Below are 10,768 nucleotides of genomic sequence, written 5' to 3' on the forward strand. Positions count from 1 at the left end.
CTCTAGGTCTGTTTTGGAGATTCCACAGAAGCAGAGATTCTCTCTCTCTCTCTCTCTGTTTTTGTTTTCCTCCCTCCCTCCCTCCCTCCCTCCCTGTCCCACCCCTCCTTCATGTCCCCTGAAGACAACGGGGTTCCTGGAACAGCCCTCCAAACAGTTAAGGAGCCTAGGACGGCAGTTTCTCGTGACTTGCATTGGAAACTCTTAGTTTACAACTAAACAATCTGGACAGATTATAAAGGTGAAAAGGGAAGAAACTGAATACCAAAATGGGCTTTTGGAGGTAACACAAAATCTGAGTTAGCAAAGATCCTGAGAGACCAAACAACTTTGGAATGTACTGTTTTCCAACAAAATTTGAATGTCACCAACATTTAAAAGTCAGCAATTTCAGGATTAAAAAAAAAAAAAGTCCAACTCATGTTCCAGTTAAAGTAACCAGCAGAGGTGGGGATCCTAGGCCTGCAGGCACTTTTGTCTGGAACTAAGGACTCTTATCCCCGTGGGCAGGGCACGAGCATGGGGCGCCACAAGTGCAATTCAGTTCTGTTTGATCAGGTAGCCCTGCCCTGCTCTCCTTACCCTGCAGACACATCGTCAACTGCACAAGCTGGCAACTTCTAATCTACTCCCCACCCTCCTAACTTGACACCCTCACACCCAGTTCCTTTGCCATAGGCGGAAGTCATCTCTAAATCTGTCCCCAAAGAGTTGGAGACAGAGCAGATAGTAGGTCCCTCTGCTGGAAGATGCAGGAGACCCAATACAGAGATAAAGGCAGGTACAGCCAACAGGCCTGCGACAGAGGAAGGTGCCTGCCTGATTCCACCTACAGTGCCCTCTCTTCCCAGCACAGGTCAGAGCCCAATCCCATGAACAAGTTCTTGCAGCCTCAAGGATTCTCTCTATCATTTCTGGTCTGCTCTGGTGAGAAAGCAGGCACTGCTCCAGCTCTGTACATACTGGGGTACACACACACACACACACACACACACACACACACACACACACACGCACACACCCCGCTCAGACTGTGTGGGAGTCATCAACACAAACGAGACCATCCTCCCAAGGACTCTGCAGTGAGAACTCTCAGGACACAACAGTCCTGTGAAAGACCATGACTAGTGGCTGTGAGTGACCACAGCATTCAGGACAAGTACGAAGCTCAAACATTACAAGATCTGTGTGTCCGACACAGGGTGGGACATTTTATATTACGTTTTCTTTTATTCCTCTCTCCCATGAGTGTGTGGGCATACATGTGTGCCAAGTGTGGAGGGCGCTCACACGCATGTGGAGACCGGAGGGTGCCATCAGGAATCTTCCTCTATGGTTCCCCACCTTATCCCTCCAACCCAGAGAGCTCACTCATGTGGCTAGTCTGGCCAGCCTGCCTGATCCAGATCCCCCGACTGTATCTCTGAAGTGCTGGAGTCACAGACAGGCCTCCAAGAAAGACCACCTAGCATTTCTGTATGCTCTAGGACTTGAACCCTGATCCTCACGTTTGAGCAGCAGCCACTGCTCCAGCAACACATTTTCTTATTTTTACTACAACCCTACAAAGAGGGAAGAATTTAAATGCCAAAAATTCCCTCCCAGGATGAGTGGTTCTATTTGTTAGAAGATACTAGTGGAAAAGGCCTCTCCCAGGACCTGCCTGGAGGCTTGGAGTGGAGAGGGGTGGGCGTCTACTTACTGTCGGCTCTTCGCCTCCTCTCCACTGCCTGCGGTCTGCTTCTCCACAGCGCTGTTGAAGCTAGAGATGTTCTCAGCCGAATAGAGGCCGGTAGGGTTGTTGTACTGGTTTGTGATGATCCGGGGGGCAGTGCTGGGAGCAGGTGAGGCAGTAAATGGCATGGCACTTCGGTTGTGGGCACTTCCTATGTGCAGGACCTCCTGAAGGCAGGGAGCAGAGGAGAAATCAAGGAGGTGTCCACACTGTACCCCTAACGTGTGGTACAGGCCAAAGGCCAGGGAGAATTTGCAGCTAAACTATAGCAGCCCTGGTTCACAGCTAACTTCAGCTGGGGACGGAGGGGTTCAGACAAACGCAACAAGACAGTGAGCCATGACCTGAGCGTCCACAGACACACAGTGCACATCCCACACACGCTCAGTCAGCCCCGTCTCTAGTTCTTCCCGAGGCCCAGCAGATCTGATCTCTGGGTACCTCTGGGAGGACAACACTTCATGCCTTAGGCTACCAGAACCCAAGTCAGGGCCGAGGAAGCATCCTTTCAGGACACATTCCAGAGGCATTAAGAAGAGGAGGAAAGCTGGTTTAGGTCATCCCAGAGCTCTCAACGCCAAAAGGTGTGGATAAATTCCCCAGGTTGGAATCATCAAGGAAAGTAGGTAATAGGAACACGGGAGAAGCAGCTCTGACTACATAGTCTCAGTCCTTAAAAAGAAGGCAGAGGGGCTGAGGGCCTATTGTTCCCTGTGGGTGAAACACAAGGTGGAAGGTTCTAGAAGCCAGGTTAAGGCAGACCCTGTGGAGGGAGAACTTTTGAGTTTCTATGTCCACATACAACCTCTTGAGGAATCTGTACAAACACACCAAAGCCCTTGGGGGGGGAGGGGGAGTCAAGACAGGGCTTCTCTGTGTAGCCCTGACTGTTCTAGAATTTGTTCTGTAGACTAGGCTGGCCTCGAACTCAGAAATTCGCCTGCCTCTGCCCCCCAAATGCTCGGTTTAAAGACATGCGCCATCACCACCCTGCTGTACTTTTAAAACTAACATTCCTTTAAAAACTAATCACAGGTTACCTGATGAATCAGTTAGCAAGGTTCTCCCTGCTCCAATGCTCAAAATCAATTCTGGCTTCCAGTGCCACAAGCATTGCGTAGCCTACTGAACTCAACGCGTTTTCTTAGTTCCCAAGGAAATTCTGATAACCCCCAATTTCTTTCTTAAAAACCCAAATAACTGGAAAGAATCCCAAGCCCTCTATTGCTCTCTTTTCCTCCTTTAAAAAAAGAAACTCGGTGTTTAATTGGAAAACATTATGAATGAAAACTAACTGCCTAATTCATTATAAAGCTAATTTAAAGTAAAAGGCGGCATAGACATATTTTTATGATAAAAATTTCTTTTTCGTTATTCCAGTCAATTTTCTCTTCAAGATTTAGATGGTTTAGTAAGGTTTAGTTGACTTTGTCTGTGTCTGCACATATAACCAAAAGAAGCTTGTATGTTTTTGGTTTTTTATTTTGTTTCAAGACAGGGTCTTTCTACACAGCCCTGGCCTGTCCTGGAACTCAATTGTATAGACCAGGCTGACTTCAAAACTCACAGAGATCCACCTGTTTCTGCCACCAAGCCTAGCTACAAACAATCACAAAAGAAGATGGTAAAGGAAAAAAAATGGCCATCATCAAGGAACAGTTAAGTAGTCTTATGTACGCCAACTCAAAGGAATTCTGAAATCACTGGCTGTGAAGGCAGCAGATGGCTTACAGAAGAGGCCTGTACCCCATCGTAGGGCAGCGTGGGCAACATGACAGCATCCAGCAAGCATTCTTCTGTCTCCACGGAGATTCTGGGAGCAGCACAGGATGCTTATTCTTTAGCCTTGGCTCAAAGTTTCCCTGACACTTAGTGTTTGGCTGTGGGCAAGTTATGCCTCTCGGAGCCCATTTCTCTAAGCTTCCTCGGAAGGACACAGGCGTGACTTGCCAAAAAGCACAGTGCCGGTTCTCGCTAGGGTTGGCCTTTTCTCCCGTAAAAACAAAAATAGTCCTGGTGAGAAGAGAAGTTCATAGAGAGTCGTGTCGCAAATTCATATTGATTTCTTCACTGCCCGCATTTACAGATCAGAGGACAACTTAGGAGAGTCAGTTCTCACCTTCCGTTTTACGGGCCCCAGGTGTCAAACTCGGGTCCTCAGGCAGCCTGGCAGCAGGCGCTATCTCCCCAACCTCCTCGCCCCACCCCCACCCTGTTTTCTTTGGTGGGAATGGTGGAGTTTTTTTCTTTGGGGTGGCTTTTTCTTTTTTAATTCTTGAGACTGGCTTTCTAAAACATCTTTCAAGAATGCATCTGGTTTGTACATAAAAGAAACATCTCTACCCCCATGTGGATTCTAGTCTTTCCAGAAGGCAGGCGGATTTAGGGCTTGCCTTTTGGAACGGATGATGTCATTGTTTGGGCTGTGTATTTATCAGTCTCCAAGGAAACTCAATAATGAGGAAATACAAACTAGGTATGTAACTATGTTGACCTCAGATAAGCTGGGGTGTTGGTTAGCTTTATGTGAGCTCGCAGATCTTTACAATATCCATGAACTCTGTTCCCACTATTTGCCCTCTAGCTAAGAAGGCTTAGAAATGGAAGATCTGGGAAAATGGGAGGTGGGAAGATTTCTGTACAAATAAGGAGAGAAATACACTCAAGCTAGCCTTTAGAGTAGCTTGAATGATTATTTTTTAGTCTGAAAATGATCTTCAACATATCAGCATTAAAGAAAAAGTATAAACAAGGTATGAAAAGTGAGCATTTTGGACCAAGGTAAACCAAAATATCCCTCTTGTTATGAAACATATGAAAACTTAACACACCAAAAGTTAATAAGTCACTAGACTACCAGAGAAACTGAAATTAACACTGGCATGATTTAAGTTTGTGTATACAACTGCCAGTTTGCAAAATAACATTTTATGAAGTTCCTTATAGGGCTTATACAGAATAATAAGCTTGCGTCAGTTTCAACACGGCAGATGCAAAACGATCATCAAAAGTTTGGGGGAGGGCGGGAGGAGTGGGAGGCTGGGAGGAGGAGGAAATTTTTTTTTCTCAATAAAAAAAAAAGTTTGATTGCTATTGCATAACAGAGAAAAACTATAACTACATTTCTGAAATTTTAATGGAATAACTTTTAAGAAATAAAGGCTTGCCAGGTGGTGGTGATGCACGCCTTTAATCCCAGCACTAAGGAGGGAGGCCGAGGCAGATGGATCTCTGTGAGTTCGAGACCAGCCTGGTCTACAGAGTGAGTTCCAGGACAGGCTCCAAAGCTACAGCGAAACTCTGTCTTGAAAAACCAAAAAGAAGAAGAAAAGAAGAAGAAGGAGAAGGAAGAAGGAAGAAGAAGGAGGGGGAGGGGGAGGAGGAGGAGGAGGAGGAAGAGGAGGAGGAGGAGGAAAGACTTATAATCAACCACTCAATTTATACACACCAAGGTATAGAATTCAATTTCATCCAATTTCTATACTCTACATAAGATAGTTGATTGTGTTAATTTTTTATTACTATATAAAAACTTGTGTCTCAAACTTAGAAAAGAAAATTTCAATTTCAAAACTTCAATTATTAAATATTTAATAATAACAAGACTGTTTTGAAAATTAAAACGTATCTATCAATTGGTGGGGTTTTGTTTGTTTTTGCATGTGGGGTGGATGCACACGTGCACACAGGCACACGCAGGCACACTCTCGCCTGCAAGTGGATGAGGAGGCTAGAGATTGACGTGCGATGTCTCCCTCAATCACATCTCCGCATTTCAGACACAGTGAACCGGAAACGTGGCCGCTCGGTGAAACTGGTGGACCAGCTCGCAGGGATCGAGCTGCAGTTGGACACAGTCGTGCTCAGCTTTGATACACGGGTGCTGGGAATTCAAATTCCAGTCCTTGGGCTTGTGCAAAAGCACTTAACCCAAAAACTGCTTCCTGAGGCCCCTCACTTATCAATAATCCATTCATTTATCCAAGAGAGACTATACTTTGTTATGAGCAATATGGGGAATTTTACGAAGATGTTCTAAATATGTCTCTATTTCAAAAGATACCCACACAGTATAGATATTGTAGAAGATGCAACTAAGAGAAAAATTAAAACCCCTAGAAGCAGTTATCTGCTGAGAGATTTAAAAAGGGGGGTCTCAGAACAATCTACTGTTCCAGAAAATTCAACTTGACCAACAAACAAAGCAATGACTCCTTATTACATTTTTTTTTCAATATTAGCCACAATCTATTTTAACTGATTTTAATGTCTTTCTTCAAGTTTCATTATAACAAGTGAATAACAATAGATTTCCACCTCCAGACTCACAGGAAAGAAAGGTTACTAGTAAATGCTAGTGTTTCTTTTTCACTCTACTTCAGGCCTAACCATCCTTGCTACTGGATGATTCTTTTGTATCTAAAACCTTTAAGAGCAGAGTTAGTACTCAGATACCCTAGCGTCCTACCAACCCTACGTGCAGAATGACTCTGCCCTCTTCTCTCATTGCCTGTCTTCCCGCTCCTAGCTTCCAGGCCAGGCCAGGCCAGGCCAGGCCCCTGCCCTGGGGTTTTCCAGTCCTTTCCTCCCGCAGTTCCCTTACGGGAAGAACTGAACTTGAGCCAGATCCCAGCAAAGACAGTGGAAGGCTCTCCCTGCCACTTGATCCCCAGACCTCCAGTGCAGGAAAAACAAGAGACTAGCTGAACAATGCGCAGGCAGGAAAGCAGCTGGCAGAGGAGGGGCAAAGATAAGCACTTACTTGGGGTTCCGACGCTAACTTCATTTTGTATGGATGCCGTTTCCCCTCCTCGCTCACTAGAGGAGACCAAATTTTCTGTTCAGACCTGCGAGAAATGAACAAAGCTGTTGTTCCCTTCTGTTTTGTTTTATTTCATTCTGTTTTGCGATGCTGGTGATCCAACTCGACATCTCACACATGTCAAGCAAGGACTCCAGCACTGAGCACCCTCCCCAGCCCCAAGCTGCTTGCTGTCTCATTCATGTTAAATAAAGAATCCATTTTGGTCCGGTGCTCCAATGTGGGTCTCTGTCTCTGTCTCCTTTCATCGCCTGATGAAGGTTAATATTCAGGAGGATGCCTATATGTTTTTCTTTGAGTTCTCCTTCTTATTTAGCTTCTCTAGGATGGCGAATTATAGGCTCAATGTCCTTTATTTATGGCTAGAAACCAAATATGAGTGAGTACATCCCATGTTCCTCTTTTTGGGTCTGGCTTACTTACTAGACCTGGATGGAGGTGGGTGGTCCTTGGACTTCCCACAGATCAGGGAACCCTGATTGCTCTTCGAGCTGATGAGGGAGGGAAATGGGAGGCAGTGGCGGGGAGGAGGCAGAAATCTTTAATAAATAAATAAATAATAAATAAATAAATTTTAAAAAATCCATTTCGACCTCTGTGTCTACAGGTTCTGCTTAGATTTAGTCAGATGTAGAGAGACAACTCTGCAGCATGTATAGATTTTCCCCTTGCCATTATTCTCTAAATAATACGGTATAGCAATCATGTGTGTAGCACTTACTTTGTATTAGATATCATAGGTAACCCAGAGAGGACTTATAGAATGCAGGAAGACACACATAGAGTATGCATCATATTAAACTGCTCTGTACAGAAGAGACAGGAGTACTCACGAATTTTGATATCTGCAACAATTCCGGGCACTGAGCCCCCATGGATATCAAGAAACAACTTTAAATGCTAAAAGCAAATTAGTAAAACTTCCCCCTTTTCCTTGACTTTTCCCCTCTGAACTTGTACCCCACCATCAGACCCTGCCTCTGTTTGACGCTTTAGACAGTTAGATGACAGTCATTTCGGACGGCTCCTACATACAGTCTCAAGGGATTTCCAAAGCTGCCTTCCGATCTAGTCTCAGCCTCCCTCGGTACAGTCTGGGGAACTGACACGGCCACCAGACCCCTCTGAGTTGCTCCATCTGCCTCATCCTGCCACCTCCACTCAGGGTGGGACAGACTTCTACTGTATCTTGGCTCAATGTTCTGAGCCTGAACCGTATCATAATTATGAATCAAGGATCTCTTTCTTTCTTCCTGCCAATCACACAACAGTCTTAGTCCAGTTTCTTCATCAGTACTGGGGTTTTTTCTCTCTTCACAGTGAAGAATATTTAAACCTTCTTCGTATTCATCACAGTAACCAGTGACAGACAACTATCAGACACACCTGCACAATTTGTTGGCAAGTGAACGAGAGAAAAAAAAAATGAGCCTACTAATAAACGCATGAATGACCTGAACATGAATTTGAAGGAGACGGACATGGGCTGAGATAGAACAAGAGACAAGAACAAAACGTCAATGTGCTTTTTGAAAGAGTCAGAGTGAAACGGTTCACCTCCCACCAAGGAAGTAGAGCTCCAAAAGGAGGAAAATGGTCTGGCATTTCTCATGGACTCTAAATCTGTCTACCAACCGCATAGCACAAGTAGGAGGGGAAAAGGTCACAAAATGTACCTCACAGATGAGAACCTTAGGCAGAACTATACAAGCTAAGGTTAGTAAGCCATTAAATAAAACAGGTTCACACAGCAACAAGAACCTGAACCTGATCCAACAGGAACTAGGAAGCCACTAAAAGCTGAACCAATCACTCCTGACATCTTGGCTTCATACAGCTACTTCCAAGACCAAGAGAAAGAAGAATGGAAATTCTACCCTAATTACAGCTTCCAAGGTGCTTCCCTCACCTGCCTGTTCAATGCCTGTGCTCCTTTCTTGCGGTGCACCTGAAGTTACACTGGGCACTCTGTCTAACAGGCTCAGGTCCTTCCCTGCTGCTGTGATCTCACGACACGGCACCCACTAGTCAAGGTCCGACAGCACCCTACACTGAAGCTCAGCGGTCCCCAGGAAGACATTTCAGTTCATTCTACCTTAACGGTGTTTTAGCTCACTTTACCTCCTCTGGATCTTCGTTAGTTGTATTAGATCAAGTGGAAATGTGGTAACTTAAGAGAAAGAGACCTAGCTGATGAGACATCCCGTGAAAAATCATTAAACGAGCAAACTCAAAGTCAGAAGCCTTCCGGAGCGCTTTCATCACGAATAGTACAGAGCTGCGGAAAGCGTCAGGGCTTCTGAGATGGAGAGATAGATGCTGTCCACAAATAGCTTCCAGTCTATCAAGCATGAACTGACACTTCCACAGGCTCACCTGGATACTGTGAGGGTCATGTTGTCTGTGCAGCCCTTGATTTTGTTCTGAGCTTCTAAGTGTGTCATATTGCTGGTATCTTCCCCATCGATGGCTGTGATTAAATCGCCGATACATAAGTTAGCTATAGCAGCCTTGCTTCCGGGAGTGACCTGACAACAGAGGGGAGGGCACATTAGTTACTATTCGTCTTCAGGAAAACCGATGAGTAAATACCGTCAGGTTAAGTAGTCACTAATAAAGATCAAAGCATGGAAAGAGGAAGGCTTGGCACGGAGGCACACACCTATAATCCCAGCTCCGGGGAACTTGAAGCAGGAGAAAATCTGAGGCTAGCCTGAGCTACGTAGTGAGTTTGAAGAAGACAGTCTGGGATACATAACAAGACCCTGCAAGGATGAAAGAAAGAGAAAGAAAGAGCAGGGACAGAAGCGCTCAAGAAAGTGAGCTAAGATCATAATTTAACCAGCAGCAATCCTTCATGTTTGTACAGTCTGTTACCATTTACCAAGTCCTTTCCTGTGTGTGACCTCGTTGTCCTATTACAAGAACAACCTTGTGAGAAAGAACGAACACCAGAATCGGAACTAGAAAGCTCTATGACCTAGGATCACCCAACTAGTACAGTTCTAGCCATAGAGCCAGCCCATTGCAGACTCAGACCGTGATACTTAGTATCCTAACCTCAAAGTAAGTCACCAACACAGCTTTTTGGTTTTTTGTTTGTTTGTTTTGTGGGGATTTTTTTATTGATTCTTTGTGGATTTCATATCATGCATTCCAATCCCACTTGTCCCCCTGTCCCCTCCTATCTGCCCTCTGCCTTTGCAACCTCCCCAAAAGAAAACAAAATAAATTTAAAAGAAAAACCAGAAACCAAACCAAACAAACAGAAGAAGAGTAGGAAAAAAGAATACTCTCACTGTGAAGCTGTAGTGTGGCCCACTGAGTTACACGGTTTACCCTTTAGTCCATACAACTTTACTTGTAAGTGTTCATTGCTACAAGTCATTGGTCTGGTGTGAGGCCTCTGGCTTCGGCTACACCCTCGATAATGGGCTCTCCCTGGGTCTCCTCTTGGCTATCCTGTTTGTCCTGTGTCAGAGAAATTCTGCAGTTTTTGGATCTGTAGGTTCACCCCTTCACATGCTCCAGCAGTTCCCGGATGAGGTGGACATCAGAGCGGAGTAACTCATAGCCCTGGCTCTGAGCCTGCAGTAGCTGAGCTGGTCAGTCTGCCAGCTTCCTCTCATCCTCACGACCCAGGCAAGCTCTCCTGATCTGCCCCAGCTAGCTCACCCCAGGCAGCCTGCAGCAAAGAGTGGGACCAGTTCTCCAGCTGTCCGGTCCTCAGGTCTGACTCACCCACACTCACCCCACCAGAGCCAGCTCCACTGTTCTGCCCAGGTAGGTGCGGGGCCCACTCTCCTGATTGCTGTTGGGGCATGCGAGGGAAGGGGGTCAGCCATCCTGTTCTCACCCGTGTCCCTGCCAACAAGGTCAGCTCTAGTGTGCGGCCCAGACAGGGCGCAGGGCCCACTCTCCTGCACAACACATTTTTTAAACTCATGCATTTAGAAAACACTGTGTACAGTAACTTCTATTTCTGTACAGTCTTAGCATATGTCATGAACTATGAGCACAGACAAAACTGGAATTTCTCAAAGTAACACATTTCAGCAGCATGTTAGCTTCTTTACAACTAGCTTGAGCTACTTTACAATAAAAAAGCAAGCAATAGACGGGCAGTGGTGGCGCACGCCTTTAATCCCAGCACTCGGGAGGCAGAGGCAGGCGGATCTCTGTGAGTTCGAGGCCAGCCTGGTCTACAAACC

General features: G+C 45.7%; 1 protein-coding gene across 1 annotated transcript in view; it reads right to left on the reverse strand.

The window, feature by feature from the left end:
- The window catches only part of Pdlim1 (PDZ and LIM domain 1), a 44,607-nt gene that overhangs the window by 18,799 nt on the left and 15,040 nt on the right, over nucleotides 1-10,768 (reverse strand). Inside the window, exons 2-4 of the mRNA XM_005352256.2 lie at nucleotides 8,934-9,085; nucleotides 6,498-6,582; nucleotides 1,703-1,902 (exon numbers count right to left, since the gene is read on the reverse strand). Coding sequence (XP_005352313.1) covers nucleotides 1,703-1,902; nucleotides 6,498-6,582; nucleotides 8,934-9,085 — 437 coding nt within the window. The remainder of the gene's footprint in view (nucleotides 1-1,702; nucleotides 1,903-6,497; nucleotides 6,583-8,933; nucleotides 9,086-10,768) is intronic.

The sequence above is a fragment of the Microtus ochrogaster genome, chromosome 8, assembly GCF_000317375.1.
Source record: "Microtus ochrogaster isolate Prairie Vole_2 chromosome 8, MicOch1.0, whole genome shotgun sequence".
Lineage (NCBI taxonomy): Eukaryota > Metazoa > Chordata > Mammalia > Rodentia > Cricetidae > Microtus > Microtus ochrogaster.